At 38.1% G+C, this 20,109-nt stretch overlaps 1 protein-coding gene across 4 annotated transcripts in view; it reads right to left on the bottom strand.

Moving 5' to 3' along the window:
- Positions 1-393: 393 nt before the first annotated feature.
- Myl1 (myosin, light polypeptide 1) overlaps positions 394-20,109 on the bottom strand; it is a 23,638-nt gene continuing 3,922 nt past the window's right edge. For 2 of the 4 annotated variants that reach the window (XM_006495763.2, NM_021285.3), the window contains 6 exons: positions 10,345-10,372; positions 6,285-6,428; positions 2,633-2,806; positions 2,307-2,384; positions 1,122-1,164; positions 394-656 (listed from right to left, as the gene is read on the bottom strand). In XM_006495763.2, coding sequence (XP_006495826.1) covers positions 1,136-1,164; positions 2,307-2,384; positions 2,633-2,806; positions 6,285-6,428; positions 10,345-10,372 — 453 coding nt within the window. In that variant the 3' untranslated portion in view covers positions 394-656; positions 1,122-1,135. Of the gene's footprint in view, positions 657-1,121; positions 1,165-2,164; positions 2,385-2,632; positions 2,807-6,284; positions 6,429-10,344; positions 10,373-10,616; positions 10,642-11,374; positions 11,507-20,109 lie in introns of those variants that run through there. The other 2 variants (NM_001113387.1, XM_011238451.3) reach the window with 2 other exon arrangements.

Raw genomic sequence — 20,109 nt, forward strand, 5'->3', positions numbered from 1 at the left:
CATGGGTCTTTATTTAACTTTTTCACTAATATATAATTCTTTATCATTCCATCTGTTATTGCTTTATAGATGGAAACGACATTATTTTTTTCTTTTTGTGTTTATTATTTATTCATTTGATTGTCTTGATTTGTGTGCATATGTAGGGAGAAGGGAGTGGCATGCATATGGTGATCAGAGGACAAGTGTGGGAATCTCTTCTTTTCTTTCACCATGTACATCCCGGGGATAAAATGAAGGTCTCCAGGCTTGGTAGCACATCCCTTTATCCACAAAGCATTCTTATCAGGCTCTGCAGTGATATACATACTCATCAATTAAAAAAATATTTCCCATAAGAATTAAATTCTTAAAAACTATTTTCATAAAACAAAAAAGTAAGACACGACACAATTTGAGTATTCCAGACTGACCAAGTTTATTGATGTAGTATTTTAAGAATGTTGTGGACCCAAGTAGATGATAACGGTGGTGTGTGGACTTGAGATTATCAACTGTAGGCATGTTTGTCATGAAAACTCAAGGCTTATAAAAATTCAGGGAATCCTTCCATCTAGAATGGTCTAGATTGTTTGATCTTCTGCATGGTGGTAAGCTGGTGTTGACAGTTAGCCATAGGTGTTCTTGAACTGGCCAGTCTTCCCCAACATTGCGTGCTGCGGGGTGGGGGTGGGGGGATGGAAACAAGTTAGATGTTAATAGCATGTCTTTGGAAAGAACACTCTAGACAAAAACAATGAGCCAACACTCTCAAGGCAAATGACATTCTTGCTTTAAAAGCCCAATTGCTGTCACTTGAATTTGAACTGTTACAACATAGTTTGTTAGAAAAGTAATTGTTAAAAGCTAATGTTGTTATTTAAAGAACTTAGGACAATATTTTCAGTAGCGTTATATGAAAACTAAATTAACTAGTCTCTTGTTAGTTAAATTTCTACTATTTAATTATGGTAGAGTTTTAAAAAATAGGAGGACACATTCTGGTTAATATAAATAACTTGCGGTTAGGAGGCAACACTGTATCTAAAGCATAGGCTATGAAGCTGTTGGTTTTTTTTTTTTTTAAACAAAAACAAAATATCACCCAAGCCTTACATATCAAAGAGAGGATAGATGTCTACCTTGAAAACTCCGTTTAGACAGACATGATGTGTTTGACAAAAGCTGTTGGACAATATACACAGGTAAGAGTTAGAAAAAGTCAAATTGAATAAAAAGTTGAGATTTAAATTTATTTTTCAGATGACTGCCTATTTGTCCCAACAATATTATTAGAGCTAATTGTATATACTATATTTATAACAACAACCAAATAGGAGTTGTTTATGGGTAAAAGGTGCAATTTAATTAATGTTTCTAGTGGAGACTGTCTGGCATGGCTGAATGCCTCTATTCTTTCCTCTTTTCATTTCTTCTCCTTTCCTGTCCTCTTTTTATAAACTTAGAACATTGTAGGTACATATTTTCATTAAAGCTGACAACATAGGTTTATTGAAATATAGCTGGTCTTTTTTAGTGTAGAAGATAAAGTTTATTGGAAATATTTAAATTTTCAAATAATATTAAACAGCTTTATTTTAAATATTTACTTTGTGTTTATATTGCTTTCATATGCTTTGTCTGAACCTGCTATAAACTGGTGGGGGTGGGGTAAACACTGGCTACCATGAGATGGTATTCTCCCACCACCTCGCTGTCTCTCACCCTCACCCACCCCTGTGGCTATGTGTCCATCAGTCCTTTCTTTTCTCCCTCTTTCCTTCCCGCCCCCTTCCCTCCCCACCTCCTTGCAGCAGGGTCTCCCTCTATAACCCAGGGAGGTCTGGGCTTCTCCTCTTTCAGCTTCCTAGATTACAAATGTATGCCACCACATCTGCTATGAAGTGATTCTTCATGTAAACAAGACTACTAGCCGGATGAGAACTAAGTTCTAGCCTTGCTGTGAACAGTTTGACCATCAATAAGTAACTAAATCTCTTGGACCTCCGGTTTCTTCTGATTTTTGTACTTGTGAAGAACTTAAAACTCTGCTCCACTCCGGAGTGGCATTATACTTGACTCTAATTTAAGCCCTAGCTGTCTTTCAGGGATATTGTGGATGAACTAAGGGAAAACGTAAGGAAACACAGGTTAAACTGTAAGAGACCACATGGGATTTCCAAAATTAATTCTGCATATCTGCCTGGGTCCTCAGGCAGCATCTCAGATTGAGGCAATTTATTTATAATAAGTCATATATGTCAATTAAGAAGAGGAAAATAAAGTTGAAAATGAATCTCTCCTTAATGAGGTGAGGCTGGCTGTACCTTCATAGTTGATGCAGCCATTGGAGTCCTCCTGGCCTGCCAGCAACGCTTCTACCTCTTCCTCCTTCATCTTCTCTCCTGGGGAAGCAAAACACTCGAGGTTTAGCAATAAGATAGAAACAGAATATTTTCAAATTCCCACCATAAGCAATCAGCCATGGGCTTCTTGAAATAGTATTACTTCACCCCAAAACAAACTCACTGTCACAGAGGCCATTTTTCCTCTGCAGCCTTTCCCCTGAGTATTCTGATTATGCCATGATTTTTCTGTCATGACCTTTCCTGTACGATCTCTCCTACTGAGCCCATTGCAATGAAGCCCTTACCCAGAGTGGCGAGGACATGGCGGAGTTCAGCACCCATGACGGTGCCATTGCCCTCCTTGTCGAAGACACGCAGACCCTCAACGAAATCTTCATAACCTCCCTGGTCCTTGTTGTTGGAGATAGCTTGCATCATGGGCAGAAACTGTTCAAACTCGATTTTCTTAGCATTCATCTCTGGAAGAAAATTGCAGTTTGCAGAGTTAGTAACCCCTGTAAAATACCACCTCTGAGTTATAAACCAAATATTCATTTAAAACCTTCCCCTAACTTAAATTTCAGTGGATAAACTACTAATCTGACAAAACATAGGATAACTGAGTTCTGCAGTCCCAGTAACAAGCTTTCTCCTTAGCTTAGCATTCACAACTTTGTTAGCCACTTTCTTTCTGTTCATGATGAGTTTTTAAAGATAAGCTGACTCGTCCCGAGTGGCCTCCAACTTGCCCTGGAACTGAGACTGACTGAATTTCTGAGCCTTCAGTGTCCACTTTGAAAGTGGTGAGATTAAAAGTGGGTACCCCCAAATGTGGCTCAGCTCCTTTTTTCCTCTTTAAATTATTCTATTGTACACATATGTGTATGGCCCTGAATGTATGAATGTGGGCCACAGGTTCACTGGTACCTGCCGAGGGTGAGTAGGATGTTAGATGCCTTGGAACTGCAGTTACTGGTTGGACGCCACCTGATGTGCATGCTAGGGACATGACCTGAGTCCTCTGCAGTAAGTTCGTTTGACTTGCTGAGCTTTCTCTCCAGCTCCTCAGCTTGGCTCAACTTTACTCCTTCTTTGTACACTGTATTCTCAATTTCAAGATAGAAACACTTTAAAGTATCACTGTGAGATTTAATAAACCTACTGCTCGAAAATCTTGTTAAAATGGTTTGGACAACGCTATCAGTTAATAAATTTTATTAGTACTATGATTTACTATATTCCATAAGCACAAGTGAAGCAATATATAATTTCCCATAATCATACAAATACAGTAAAAGTAAAACCCTTACTGAATCTTAATTACATATGGCCCCCATGCCTGAGCTTTTGCTGAGCCTCTGACTCCTTGAGTAAATTTGAAGTAATTTTTAAAAAGAAGCCCATGAGAAAAGACTGTGTGTCAAATATTGTGATATTCTCACTCTTTTCTAATTCCAGGCCAGAGACTGTATATAGATATCATGTGTATGTGTGTATCTGTATACATATATGTATGTATTTGTGCATATATATGTGTGTATATGTGTATATGTATAGATACTCACATTTACACATGCATATATGGATGAAATTATATAAATAGAGAAATAAAAACTTCCCTCTTTCACAGAAGGAATCTAGCGCACTGGGTTATAGAAAGATTGCATTTGGGTGTTGAGTCAACGAGCACTTACCTAATGACTTTGTCACTGAGGGATGCTCCTAAGTGAGATGACAACCACATGAACATGAGGTTTACACTGCGTCCTCACACCATCATCCTTTCTCACCATCTTTCTGCATGATTACATTGCTCATGTCTTCAGAAAGACAGGCTGACCCATATAGAGGCATGCTTTTGAAATCTATCTTACTTAATCTCTTTCTTTCTTTCTTTCTTTCCTTTCTTTCTCTCTCTCTCTCTCTCTCTCTCTCTCTCTTTCTTTCTTTCTTTCTTTCTTTCTTTCTTTCTTTCTTCCTTCCTTCCTTCCTTTCTTTCTCTCTCTTTCTTTCTCTTTCTCTCCTTCTTTCTTCTCTTTTCTTTCTTTCTTCCTTTCTTTCTTTCTTTCTTTCCTTTCTTTCTTTCTTTCTTTCTTTCTTTCTTTCTTTCTTTCTTTCTTTCTTTCTTTCTCACTCTCTCTTTCCTTTCCTTTCCTTTCCTTCCTTCCTTCCTTCCTTCCTTCCTTCCTTCCTTCCTTTCTTTCTTTCTTTCTTTCGTTCTTTCTTTCTTTCTTTCTTTTTTTCTTTCTCTCTCTCTCTCTCTCTCCTTCCTTCCTTCCTTCCTTCCTTCCTTCCTTCCTTCCTTCCTTCCTTCCTTCCTCCCCCCTCCCTCCCTTCTCTCTCTCTCTCTCTCTTTCTTTCTTTCTTTCTTTCTTTCTTTCTTTCTTTCTTTCTTTCCTTCCTTCCTTCCTTCCTTCCTTCCTTCCTTCCTTCCTTCCTTCCTTCCTTCCTTCCTTCCTTCTTTCTTTCTTTCTTTCTTTCTTTCTTTCTTTCTTTCTTTCTTTCCTTCTTTCTTTCTTTCTTTCTTTCTTTCTCTCTCTCTTTCTTGAAGGAATAATCACCAGTACGTACTTAGTCATCATGAAAAGCAGAAGATCATTTGCTCACCCCCTCATTTTTTTCCCTAAATGTAAAGACAAACAGCCCAAATTTCTACTTGAAGAAACTTCCATTTTGTGTCTTGTCTTTTTTGTTTAGAGTCACATTTTCCAGTAGTTATTATACTTTGCCTTGAGCCATTGGGATTAAAAGCAATTTCCTCGTTCCGGCTCATGGCTGGGTTTCCATATGGAGTGAGTGACTTCTGTAATTCCCCTCAATGTGCCTCACTGACTCTTGCTCCAGGATTTACCTGGGGAGACACAATGCAGGGTTCCCTTTAAGGTTTTCAAGGTTTTATATATATAATTGATTGGAAATAGAAAATACTGTCAATTCTTAATTAAGATGGCTGAGTTCCTTTCAAATGGTCACTGAAGCAAAGCCAAAGTACATTGGATAAGGAGGTCAGAAGGTGTGTTTCAGAGCACTGTGACTTTCTTCTCACTGCTGTTCATCAAGGAATTGGTGTTCTCCAGAAGGACACTATTATGATTGTTCACTGCTGTAAACAAAATGTGTTTTATAGAAAATGTGTTGTATTTTAGCTATATGCAATGTCTTTGTCAAAATGAAGAATTGTCAGACCCAGGGGATCAGGAATTCTGCTGTGAGACTGTGCCCCCTAGAAATGACAGAGACTCTGCACCTATAACACCGCAACAACATGGCCTCCTAACAGAACCTGACCATGGACAGGATTAGACATGATAGCATGGATGCAGGAAATCTAAGAGGACCTCACTTCTAGACAAGGAACTACAGGCAACAAAGGAATGATGAGAGAAGGAGATCTCATCTTTCCCAGGAATGATTCCCCTACATGATTACTCAACATCAAGTGGTTAGCCATGATACCACACAAGCAACACTAGGCAGACTCAAAAGGTTGTGTTTACATATTTATATATTTATACACATAGGAAAAATAACAATAAAAGAAAAAGAGCCCATGAATTTGAGAGGGAATGAGGGGTAGGCATGGGAAGGGTTGGAAGGAAGGGACAAGGGAGGAGATTGAGGAAAGAAGGAGATGATGTTATTATATTTGAATTAAAATTAAACCAAGTTTTACAAATATTCTTTTGCCTTTGAAGGTATGAGCTCTGAAAAAGAACGTGTGCTCGTCTATGCCCTGTCTGCTTAGCCCTGGGCTCCGATTTGATGCTGGGGAGGATGCTCTCATCGTTACTTGCCCTCTTTTCTCCAGTGTAATGTTTTTATCACACTTCCAGCTTTTTTATTTTTAATGGAAACAAGCAGAGGTTTTCCATCGATGAGGAGAGAACCATCAGGAACAACTGAGCTCTATTGCATGGGAGTCCCTCCCCGAGTTCCACTGACCTTACAGAAACCTACCTTCATTGCTGGGGTTCCCAAGAACCTTCTTGACCTCTGCATTGGTGGGATTGGTGCCCAGAGCCCGGAGGACGTCTCCCACCTGACTTAAGGTGATCTTGCATTCACCTGTTCTGTCAAACAGGAGAAATGCCTCCTTGAAGTCTGCAAGAAACACAAGGTGTTCAGGCACTGGTGGGCACTGGCTTTTTAGTTCCAGAGACCTTCTAATTAACCCCAGGTCCTTCACAGATTCAGTTCAAACTCTTCTCTGTTTTACAGTTTTCAACAACCACTCAAGCTGTCTCCGTCTATCACACAGTCACTGGAAAACCCTTTTGATGTTTCTGTGGGGATTGTTTTAAAGCAGCACTTCTAGTTTTAAGTCAGACTATTATTAATGTGGAATTAGTTTTTAATTATGAACATTGGAGCTCCCAGTTATAATGGTTCATATTTCCTTTGCCTCTGTGGGCAGTAGGAGTCACTTGAAATATTCTGATGCCTTGAGAAAGATTAGGAGTCTCCAAATGGTCCTTCTATTAATTGGCAATGCTAATAAAATGTCAAGAAAGCAAATTTCCAGCTGGGGCTATTGTATGTGAGTTTAATCTAAACTTACTACATTTGGAGAAACATCTTCTTTTGGGGCTCAAGCTTTATAGGCTGTCTTCTCAAGTAGTTTACTTCAGAAATAGCTATTATTATTATTATTAAAGTTGGAAGTGTGAGATATGCCTGTAAGTTTTACAATGCCATTTAACCACCTCAGTATCTGATTCTAGGAGGCTCTTATTATAATTGATTCAGAGGGAAAATGATTTTTAGGTCAATTGTTCTGATATGTTTATATAACTCTGATTTATCCCCAGAGTAATCCATATGACCTAAACATGTTTATAATTTAAAAACATATTTTAAAATTAACATTTAATGAAGATGATTATAGATTGCCATGCAGTTGTAAGAAAATAATGCAGACATTACATTTTCTCCTCTGTCTAGTTTTCTCCCGTGTAGCACTCTGCAGAGTCCCAGCATGTTACTCAACTTGGGATATTTACAGACAGACTGTGCTGTTTTACTCATTTCCACAAATATGTGTGTTTCTTATGTGTGTATCCAGAAGTGCCCTTTCTCATTATGATTTATCTGCTGGGTACTTTATGTCCTTTAATTTCATTTTGATCACACTACTTCACCTTCACACAATTATCACTCTAATAATTCAGAAATATGTAGCAAACAGACTGGAATGAGGGCTACAAATGCATATGCGAACCAATAAAGGCATTTTAATGGAAATATCTAAACTTAACTAAATGAAAAATTCTAGAAAACCTGGGAGTCAAGGTGGTGATTTACTGGAGTTAACACTAACAACAATGTAACCATTGGTGAATAAAGTCTCAGAACTGGAACCATTCTTTGTAGGCTAGGGGTACTCTCCAACAAAATGTGCTGTCAGAAAAGATAACTCTGTTTTTAATCTAAGATCAGACTGGGCATGGATACACAATTAGCTTTAGGTCATGTTATCATTCTTTATTAGATCCTGGACAATCTCACCATAATCTGCCCCAATCTGGAAAAAAAAATGCTTGTGCCTTGTGGTTTCATGAGTCACACGCTATTTTTCGTCTTTCCAAAGGTCACGTGGAACTGAAGTCCTCCTGCTTCTGGCTTCAGACGCCAGGCATGGTGCTCCGAGGACTTGCAGTTGCCTAGCTCAGATGCTGGTGTAGGGATGGGATTTTTATGGCTGTAATGGAATCCCTCTGACATTATCTTTTGATAACTTAAAGGCAGAGGCTGGAGAAGTAATTTTTTTAATCCCAGACTTTTAGCCCAAGGCTTAGCTACTCTCTTCAAGGTTCCAGAACACAAACTGGTAAACTCCTTCCCTGGCTGGCTATATAAACCACATTTGATTAGGTTCTCACCACACCCTGTTGTTTATGTACTGTTTGTGGTCTTTGCTGAACCTCAAGTACAAAGTGGAGTTGTCTCCACAGACAACAGTGCAAGCAAAACTTAACAGTTTTTTCCTATTTAACCTTTAAGAATGCATCATGTGATCTTTTGCCCAGAACCACAGTGTTTCTGAAGTATCTGGTGATGAAATTATTCTCCACATACCCTCTATTGGTGGTTTTGAACACAAGTATTAGTGGTGAGCTTTAAGATTCAGACTTTAGCATTTATAATTTAAAAATTAATTAATGTTTAAGTAGGCACATGTAGCTGGTGGTCATGCTAACAGACAGCACAAGACCTAAACCTTCAAATTGTTGTAATTATCTTTGCCTTTCCCTCCCTTTCCTTCAATACAGATAGAACGGTATGAACAATGTTCTTCATCCACTAAGCAAGGAAACAAATTCAAGTAGTCTTGATTTATTCTGAAAGCATAGAATTTCCACTTAGTTTGATTAGTTTACATTTGTTTTTCTGACACAAAGCAAAAACAAAACCAGGCCAATATACCAATGTTTATTCAATTCGGGGGCTTAAACCTGTTTTCAGTATTGGGTGATGGATCTCACACTCCACACTCTAAGTACATTTGTCTCACCAAGAGTTTTTGAATTGTTCATTGTTTGAATTGTTTGAGTTTTTGAATTGTTCATTGTTTGCAGTCATAGTGGCATTATAAATTAGAATGGGAGAGGACTGGGAGGCAGGGCTGATGATGTAGCTACATCATTCATTAAGAGTATTTTTAAACAAATTAGAATCATCATTTCCTTAAGACAAATTCTTCATAGCATACCTTTACATGATCTTGAATTGTAAGTCATCCAATCACCTAAATTATTGGTTCTCAACCTGTAGGTTGAATGACCCTTTCCCAGGGGTCATGTATCAGATATCCTGCATATCAGATATTTACATTGAGATTCACAACAGTAACAAAATTACAGTTATGAAATAGCAACAGGAATAATTTTATGGTTGGGGTCAGCACACAAAGACCCAATGAAAGGGCTGCAGCCTTAGCAAGGCTGAAAACTATTGATCTAAACTGTCTCCATGAGGCCATCAACCATGCTATTGGGATCAGTAAGCTTGTACTGCAGCAAACAATCTTTTGTCCTAAACTGGAACCCAGATAACATCATACTTAACATGATCCTGAAGGAGACTGATCAATGTGGAAAACTTTAGGTAGAGAACTGTTAGTAATAACTCATAATTATCAGTTATAATACAGTATACATTATTATGACCAAATCACCTGACTTATATAACATCACATAATGAAACTGTTTCTATCTCTCCTTTCTATAAACAGATTTTGCTTAGTTCATCCACATCGTGTGATGACTTCACCCTAAAAGATTTCTCCTTAAACTCCCCAATCCAATAATTGAGCTTGCTCGGGATATTTGGCCCTGTTGATTCTAAATACATACAGGAGAAAAAATTTAAAAATTGAGACTCACTGATAGTACCTGTTCCTGAAAAAACTTTCTAGTTGGTTTGAATTCATATGAGTAATGACACTATTACTAGTCCTTTGATCATTGAGGAAGAAAGCCCTTTCACCTCCCCAGCCATCTGTCCTGTATCTCTTAGAGAAATGCTGGACCAGGCCCTTTTGACACCTATGAATTCACTTCTATCCTACAATCCCATTTCCACAGAAACTGGGCGGATTTGACAATTAAGGCAGCTTTTATCATCCGCTTCATTTTTCAAATTGCACACTTCAGACTTATCGAATCTCCCTCTAGGGTTTTAATTAGCAAATTAGTTTTCTAAAACCTAGATCCTTTTGTGACTATATCATATACGCCGATCTTTCCTATTGTACCGAGTTCATCTTATTTGGAAATCAGTGGCTATAAGGACTTATTAAAGCTCTAATTTTAATTTCCTTAAAGCTTTGATTACTGACTCTAACCAAGGGCTTCAGTTATGCAGGTTTATATTTAGAGTGATTGAAAGCAATTTATATTTAGGGTAGCAGCACCAGTGTGGATAATTAGACAGCACTTAGCTCATCCCAAGGGACTTGGTTTTCTCACTTGTCACCTCTGAGTCCGCACATATGAATGGCTACAGCTTTTAAACTTACCCTCCTGTTGCTCCTTAGAGAACTCGATCTGTTGGAAAGAAATTAATCATAAAGAATATTTTAACCAGAAACAAGTGTCCTGATTTATGAGCACGTCCAGCTCATTCCTCGAGTTCTCTTCAGAATAAGCTCCAGGAGTCAGCCCACTTATTCTGAGTTCAGGCATGGCATAGGCACGAACAGTCTGAGTCACAAAGGAACATGCTGTGGAGTTAGGGAAATCTCAAAGACAGACAGAGCTCTTCCTAGGGTAGAGCTGCTCAGTCACTTACCGGCAATCTGGTCAGCACTGAAGGACTGTGGTGGCAAGAGAGAGAGAGAAAGAGAGGACTTTCAAATGCATTGACAGAAAGAGTGCTCTTTGCTCTGAGGCCTTTAGGGAACCAGGTAGGTACAATGGCACAGGAAGAGTGTGTGAGGGAAATTTTGAACCTAGGAGCATAAAATCTATTGCGAAAGATAACTTGGAAATCCTTTCTCTATATCTTAACCATGTAAAATATTAAAAAATTCTAAACAGAAAGAACACTTCCTAGAAAATGCCATAGCTGTCTATATTTAGCATATGTCAGATAAGGTATACATTTAAAACTGCAAATAAAATTACATATAAAAACCACCCTTTAAAAGTCTTTCTGTCTAATTAACGTATTTTATACTAGTATATGACACTGAAGAATCAGAGGCAGTTTGCTTAACTTTAGCTACTGGTTATCACTGAATTCTATTTTAAAGCAACACTATAGTTGCACTTTTATCCCCCTTCTAAATTTAGATGAATCTTGCATGATATAACAAAAGCTGGTGAAGCACAAACGCCTGCTCTGAGAAAAAAGACGAATTTTTCCATCTGGTGCAACAGTTCCAAGTAATTTCTTCTATCTAGCTCATAGAAACCAATAGTAGGTTCCAAAAACCTTGTGTTAAATAGGTTCTGTCCTCCATCCTATTCCTTGTCTGCCTGGCTGCTCCTGTTGCCTAACTGTCTCTTCCTATAAATGACATATCGTCGTTGTCTTGTAGGACCCACCATGATGGAGTTCTAGGCTGCGAAACAGCAGTGGAGCTGGAGGATAAACTGAAGGCAGCTCCAATCCCTGAGTGGAGTCTTAACCTCTCTCTGGCTTCCTTTTATTTCTGGGCAAACTGACCTCATATCTAGCATCAGATTTCACAGGGCAGTTGCCACTCCTCCTGGAGGAGTTCTTTAGCTTTCTTAGGGCAAAGGGAAAGAGAGACATGTACCCTGGGGCTATTTTTAGGAAACCAGCATCTAGACGTGAACAGCCCTGGTGAGACTGAAGCCTGTCAGTACTTTTATGGTCTTTATCTCTGAGATGTTCCCTGCAACTGTCCTCCTTAAGACATTTCTTTGCTCGTGGAAAACTTGGGGTCATCTAGGGCTCGGGCTTCTGATATATAATTATGGACCTTGCAAGTGTCTAGTCAGCAAGACTGGGTATTAATGGAACTTCATGGATGCGACTGGGTTGAAGTTTGAAATAGTAACTGTTATAGAAAGAACACTCTCCAATTCTTGGCCCCTTATGGTAAAGTTCTGAGGTCTTGAAAAGGCATTGAGTGCTCTGGGTATTTCTTAGGATACACCCACATGGCAACCTGATCAGGTTCCCAAATCGCCATTAAAGAATAGTCTTTATAATCAGTATTAGCAGGGGTATAATCTAAGCTTAAAAAAAGTGAGAATGGTTTGGCGCCTCCCTTTCTATCTCCCCCCTTCGTCTCCTAGCATTTGTTTGAGGACAACCTTCCTCTCCCATTTTCTTTACAGAGACTGACTATTTGTATATTTTTATTTCTGAAATTCTTAGCAAGCAAGGAAACTGACACATCCATTTTGTATCTTGTTGTTGTTGCTAAGTTCTTACTAAAACCAAGCTTCCCTGTCCAACACTTTATGGCTCAGTCTACAGACCAAGAATAAAATAACCTAAAGTAAGGCTCATGGCGTGCAAAATAGTACTTCGACATTTTAAAGGTGTTTAAGGGAATTGCCGGCGATGGGCTTTTATAGCAGCTTATCTGAAAACAGGAAAAGCTGCCATGGCTTTGGGGGAAAGATCAGTTTTAGAGTGTTCACTGGAGTTCATACATGGGGGTTATCATTCTCGACACACTTGCCCTAGCTCAAAGGAATAAAGAAGATGTGAGGTGAATTGTGACTTCTGCATGTGTCCTTAGGGAAGTTACTCATAAAAAGCAGGAAGTGTGTCTTGCTCAGTATTTTCAACTTATGCTCTTACCGTTCTAGAGAAATGAACAGCTAAGTATGCACCACCTCTTCAAAATACATAATTACGTGGACATATGAAAACATCACAATACTAGCCGCTATTTTGTGTGATTATTAGGTGCTAATCACAATATTAAAAGTATATATCATTTTGACTCAAAGTTTAAAATTGTGAAAAATATCTCCTAGGACCTTGATTCTCTAAATGACAAATAATAATTTTTTTAAAGGTAGTAGCACCTATGTAAATGTGTCTTCATGTTTTTAACATGATTGGAAATATGATATTTTGAAAGGTTATTGGGGAATGTTAACAGAAAGATTAGAAATGCTTTGAGTCATTACAGTGAAATTTTGTAATTGGTATTTGTGCCATTAGATTTGATGAAATTGTATCTATGTATTTGTAGCCCTAAATCTGAATTGCCTAATCATTATTGAGAGCTAGCATATATCTTTAGTGAAGCTGGTAACTGTAAATACTCCATTGAGTTGCCTCATTGTACATAATGATAATCTTCATATTGCATCTTTTTTTTTCAGATGGAAAGATGTGGTGGCCTTGTATACATAGGAAACATGATAAATTTGTATAAAAACTTGTGAAAAAACTACAAAGTCAGCACCAAACTCCAATTTATTTGTGAATAAGCTATTTTTAACCACTTAGATATCACATTAAGGTTTGTTGTTACTATTAAAATAGGAGCCATAAAGTGCTAAGAAACTGTTAAACTACTTCATCCTAGTATTTCTCTAAATCTTTAACATATCAACAATAAAAGCTTAGCTTTTTCTTTACCTACTGAAAATCAAAATATAAGTGTAAACATACCAGTTGACACAAGAAATAGTAAACTATAGCTAATCCAGAGAGGAAATTAAACTTTAAATGTTAGATCTATGTTATGTGCTCAAAAATAAATGAGAGAAAACAACTCACCTCCCATCCACTGTTAGAATGGCAAACCCCTGTCTTGCTTCTCCTCCTTGTTAAATAGGAATATCGTCAGCTCTTTGAGCAAACGTGTGATCTGATTACACAGCCATTTGGTTAGGGCCTTGGTTAGAGATCATCATTTGGTGTGTCTCAAATCTTTTCTGCCTGGCATGCAACCACTCTTCTCTCCTCTTGTCACATTAGACATTCTTCTCAGCCTTTATCAGAAACCCTCTTATCCAAAGAATTCTTTCTTCCCTGTGCTGGACCTGGCTCTTTTTCCCACTGCAAGCCAGTCAGCCTAACTGCTCGTCCTGCTGGGAAGCCCAGGCCAATGCTGAAAGCCCAGAGTTTGCTTCTGATCTGGTTCTGGATGTGTTCTAACACTGCATCTCTCCCTAGAGCACGTCTTTGCATTGTACTTGGGTTTGTGTCTGTCACAGCTCTATTGAACTGTTCACTCAATTAAAGCCACTAGACTCTTAATACTCTATGCTGTGCATTTGGGGTGGTCTGGCTGTAGACCCAAGTTCCTCTTTCAAACATAAGTTCTCCTCTAGAGTATACTATTCCATGAGAACAGAAACTTTATCTGTTCTTTTATGAGGTTTACATTCCAGAAAAAATATGCATGTTCTTTATCAGTACAGCATCTTCAGCACCTAGAACTGCCCAGCACATAGGAGGCATGCGCACTTAAAATTCTTTAATATTTATACCCCTAGCATTTCACTTTAGATTTTAGGCAAATGCTTATAGTCCAGAATTCTAATTTGTCAATCTTCAGTTTCTTTCTAAAGACATCTTTATTATCTTAGCCTATGTCTTTGTCTTCCCTGGTTGGTAAAAGGCCACATTTCACATTTGTTATAGCTCATCCATTCACATTTGGAGCTGAGTTTAGGTACGTAGCAGTCTCAAAGACCCCTGTTACTAAGTAGAATTCTTACTGCAGGGATAGACTTCTCTGCTTTGAGAATTGTCTTTCTCCTAGTGACTGTGAAGTTTGGTTCACTGACTGAAGATAAATTTTCTGGCTCCTAGATTGAATTACTTTATAGGACAAAGTATTACAATGCACTTAAAGAAAATAGAGAACTAATTTATGTTAAATTTTAGTATCTTAGAAGAAGCGGTGTCATTAAAGAGCATGTGGGAAGTGGATGGTGTTGAATACTAAGGGGAATGTCCTAGGGAGGAGCCTGCACCACAATGATCAAAGCTCTCTTCATTTCAGGGGGATGCACATATGCCAGTGACTGAAGCTAAGAAAAGAAGCTGCTGTCACCAGAGCCAGTTTCCAGCCAAGAGAACACTGTTGGGTATTCTCTGCCTTCTTGCCTGGCAGAGAGATCAGAGCTAAACACATATCAACCTTTATGGAAATAATTAAACTAATTTATCTTATAGGGTTTTTAGCATCTACCATAAAAGGCCATTAGAAATAATATTTGAAACCACTAGAATGGTGTGCTTCATAATACGTCTCTTAAGGTCGATGGAAAGAACCTTTGAGCTCATCAAAGAAGTATTTAGGATGCTTATTAAAATATTATAGATTATTATAAAATATTATAAAAATGAGGGAAACTAGAGCAATGAGGACATGTTATAAGAGCTATTAGATGGTTGGATACATTGGTCTGAAATGAGACTGGCTTGATACAGCTATGTTCAGCAGGCATGGACTGGTCATCTGAATTCTGTCACCTAAGCACAAAACTGTGCAATTAAAAATAGCTCAGTTCAGATCTGTAGGAAGTACTAGAGACCTAAGTGAATTTTGATACGAGTTTCAAAATGTGATCCAAGTCTGCTCCTTTCCAGTTTTCTCTCTCCCATGTCTTCCTAGTTAATAATTGAGAAAAAATTTTACAATTTCTTAAGCTGGACATTTTCTTTGTACATTTATTTATTTACATGTAATTTCTTAAAAATTAAAATGCATTTCCTCCACTTTTTAATTTTTATAATGTAAATACTTAAAATATTGTAGCTAAGAAATTATGATTTTTCTGGAATACAAATTATTCTTGGGACAGCCATGATAAATGAATACTAATTATTCTTCTAGAGACTGATGGCATACATGAACCTTAGAATGGAAATCTTACTTTAGCTATCAGGACAAACCATGTGTCTTTTAGTTTAAATAACTTCTCTAGATTATTTTTCCTCAATATATAATAATACTTATATGATTTTTTTGGTTGCTTTTGGATTTAATATGGTTTGAATGTTCCATCCTTTAGGTAGTAGGACCTACCACAACTTACTCTATGGGAAAGGACAGGCTATCTGAAAGCTCAATTGATATGTCGTACTCATTGCAATAAAGATAGTTTTATCAAAATGTAATTTCACAGCAGCATGTTCAAGTCGACTGGATTTTTATGAGCTGGAGATAATACACTGTTGGGCGCGCACAGTAGCTAAGAAACAGCTCACTCCCAAGGACAGAAGGAAAAATGTTCCAAGAGAAACCTTTCCTCCCTAGCTTCAAGTCACTATTATTAGTTTCTGACTAGAACAAATGGACTTATCACCCACATGATTTAAAATTTAACTAGCATATTCTGAAGCCACTGATACTTTTATACAGCGGGTTTTGTTGTCGGGATTCTGGTTGGGCGAGAAAACAGAAGTGGTAGCATTGATGAAGGAGTAAAGTAGGTGACATCCTATCTTCATACAAAAGGCCGCTCAGTTGGAAGAGAAGAATGTGCAGTCTCAGCAGACTAAATATAACCCTTCCCACAATTCCCACCCGTCAGGTGGTGCTTAAGGCTGGGCAATTATGGAATGACTTCTACAGACAACTTGCCAGGGGTTTCATTTGCAGAACTGAAAGGTCAAGGGCTAAATCCAGCCCTGTCACTTTATGGTCTCCTCGTCTGGCACAGATTTAATTATCTTTAGATGAAAAGCAGTTTTCACATTTTAGTCGGTAAAGGCGTGTCTTTCTTTGCAAACTGTGTGATACTTTGCAAAGACCCTGTTCAGTTATATACACTTCAAAATGTCGCTATGGGGAGAGTTCCAGCCTTTACCCCTCAACGTTTCTCCATTCCATTTCAGCTGCTGTGTTCTCCCACAGTATAGACAATGTAACAGACAAAAGACATTACTGATGCTGACCCATAGGGAAATACGTTTTTATTTCTTCCCTAAGATCAATTGTGTTCACTTTCTTTCTTTTCTTTTCTCTTCTTTTCCTTTCTTTTCTTTTTTTTTTAAATTATAGATTGACAGTACATATTTGTCTCATGCTTTTCCCCCAAAGGATATTAATGTTAATATTTAACCACATTATATATGTGACATTTCATTTCTGCTTATTACTTCAAAGAATGCTAGTCAAATTAAATAGGGGTCTCTTCTCAGAAGATTAGCTAGATGTTGGCAGATTTAAAGATTAGATTTGGTTTGTCGGAGTGTTTAATAGGACAAAACCACAATTGACTTGAGATTCAACATTCCATTACACGTGGACGTATTTTTCTATCCATTTCGGTTTATAACTTTTTACAGGAAGTTGGGACAAAGTGAATAAGACTTCTTTGAAGTGCTTACAGTTTCATCCTCTGGCTATAAAATACAAGGAGTCACTCCCCAACAGCAGGTGTTAGGGAGGGTAAGGGAAAGTGTGAAAAACAAGACCGCTCAGAACAGCTGAGGTCAAAGTCTCAGAACAGCTCTGCAGTGGCTCTCTTCTTCCCTCTCCTGGCCGTCACCAGACTGTGCCGTGTAATAAAAACAAAAGAATCAGACAAAAAAACAGCTCAGTCCTGCATGGAAAACACATCCTTGTACCTCTGGTTTCTAAAAAATAGACTGCAGCTTATTTTTTTAGAAACCAGAGGTAGCTGAATGCTTACCACGACTGACTATAGATTTACCCTGCTGGTTAAGTCTTACCTTCGCCATGTAACTGGTTCTTTGATGATGGACCTCGTGTGGGTTCCATTTCCTCCTTGGATCAACCAACTTACTCGTTAAATGGAACATTTAAGTCTTTTCCAAGTCTGCGGTCAGTTACTGTTTGGTGAATTATTACTTGGTAGTGTTTCTGTCAATGCATTTCTTTACTAGTACTGATTTTTGTAAATTGTCTGCAGTATCACCTCAGGAATGACCGGATTGTGGCACTAATACAATGCAAATTAGAATTTAAGCCACACATTTCAACATGTGACAGAAGACCCCACCTCACAGCAATCCTGGCTTATCAGCCAACATACATGCACCATGCAAAAATATTTACTTACATATTAAAGTTCTTTTAAAACCCAGACACATGGCTATCTTACTTATTTCCACTCACCATTTTGTTTGGTTGCTAACATTCATCCTTTTATTTGCACCCACAGTCATAATGGTGGTTTTAATTCCCGTGTGATCCTGGGAGGCAGTGGTATTCTAGTCCTAAGAATTTTTTTGTGTGTGTGTGCTGGAAATACCATCTCTCTAAAGGCAAAGAGAGCTGAGAACTACCTGAAGCACTAATACAAACGTTCAAATGTCAGTGGGACTTGGTGAAAAACACTCACAAAAATGTCTATGGGTGTAGGACATCTGGTAAGCGTTTGCTCAGAGACCCTCAAAGGTTTTATGTTAGGAAGAACTGGAGAAGCATTCTAAATAAATAGCTAACAAACCAGAGAGACAGATTGGGGAAGCACATTCAAGCAAACTAATCAAAAATATCCAAGATTGGTCAGAGTTCATGGAGAATTGAGTATGTAGCTATTAAATGTGGTATATGTTACAATAGACCAGGGTCTTAGTTGAGAAAAATATTGAGGAATGAATTTAATTATTGCTGTGTCTTATATATAATTAAACTTAAGCATTACCCACAGTGTAAAGGATTGTTAGATGTCTAATTTTACAGGATACATCAAATAAATCTTACAATCCAATTAAGTTTTGTTCTTTATAGAGTTTTCAGAAAGTTAATGAATATGTATATAGATATGTTCATGTTCTCTGCTTGAAGAAAGTTTATAACTGATATGAGGAAATACATCTAGAAGCATCAAGAGATTAAAAGCATCATGATAGGAAATGCCATAATATACTTTCTAATTAGCCCTGTTACCTACTGGAATGAAATGAAACATTATAAATCTGTCACATTGCATTATATTCTTGGGCTTTGCTAAAACATTTCCAAATGTGTACTGATTCCGTATGGATGAGGCAAAATCACTGAAGGAGTTTACATTCTTTTACATGAATGAGTCTGCTTTGATTCCTCCATTTCTACCTCCTTCTCTGTGTGTGTGTGTATTCTTCCTTAAAATCTATTCCAATGAAAAGCTGAGAGTGGAGCATGCTTCATTCGTACAACTTCGAAATCTTCCTTAGCGTTTCTTGCTCGTACCAGCATCGATTTAACATGGGGGGGGGGGGCTAAAGCAGTGACACAGAGGAACATGCCACTTCTCTGCTGGCTGGAAAAGGCAATTGTCTTCATTTCTGGATTGAAACACTGATATTAAAGGAAGTTTATTTACTTACTTTCTGATACATGATTTCTCTGGGTAGAAAAATTAAAGCCTGTTTTCGTTAATGGTATACTCCTGCGTTTTCCTTCCTTCCTTCCTTCCTTCCTTCCTTCCTTCCTTCCTTCCTTCCTTCCTTCCTTCCTTCCTCCCTCCCAGGGATGACACTGTCATGTAAATCACAATAAATGCACGAGAGCATGGCTTTGACACTCACGGTTCTAAAACCATTAAAGAGTGGAGCGCTAGAGAACTGGGAGGTACTGTGGGAGCTGTAATCACACTTGCACGCTGTGCAGTCAGCGTCCACCTATAGAGACAGCAAGTATGGCTGCCGAGGATGAAGATTTGGGTTCTTGCTAAGGAACTAACTAGATGCATCTTGTCCTCAAAATAAAAAACAACAACAAAAAACATTTTCAGAAGATCCAACATGCATTTTCCCTAAATGGACATTCATTAATGATGCTACATCTTAGGACCAAGTTTTTTCAAATATAACTTGAGGTTCAGATAAAGATTAAACATGTGTGATATTCTTGTACGTTGGAAACATGTTTCATTTCATATGTAGCTGGTGTGTTATAAAAAGTATGACCATATTTGATTTCATCACATAAATCCAAGTGTGCTCTGATTCAATGTTATTTTAGAGATTAAAAAAAAAAGTTCCCCGATTATATTCAGATAGTCAATGGAATGTTTGTGTGTAGGCCAGCATGGTTGCTGCCTGATGCAGCATTAAGCCTGAAACTTCAGACGCACTACATACAGGAGCCTTGGCTTGGACCGAAGGATAACCTCATAAGCACTTTGACTCTACCTTTCCGTATAAGGCAGGGTTCCCTAGATGAAGATTTTCAACCTGCTACGAGAGCCAGTCTGAGCCCAGTTGACAAGAAGAAGGTGCACCGATGACCTCAGCACCGCCACGAGGTGACAGGGACATGCATGCATGCGTCATTTTCCCAAGCAGGTCATCTTCTCTGAAACTGAAAACTTGGCTCATAGCAAATTCTCCACACAAAAATCATTCACAGTCTCCTTAGTTCAAAATCAAGATG

This window comes from Mus musculus, chromosome 1, assembly GCF_000001635.26.
Source record: "Mus musculus strain C57BL/6J chromosome 1, GRCm38.p6 C57BL/6J".
Classification (NCBI taxonomy): Eukaryota; Metazoa; Chordata; class Mammalia; order Rodentia; family Muridae; genus Mus; species Mus musculus.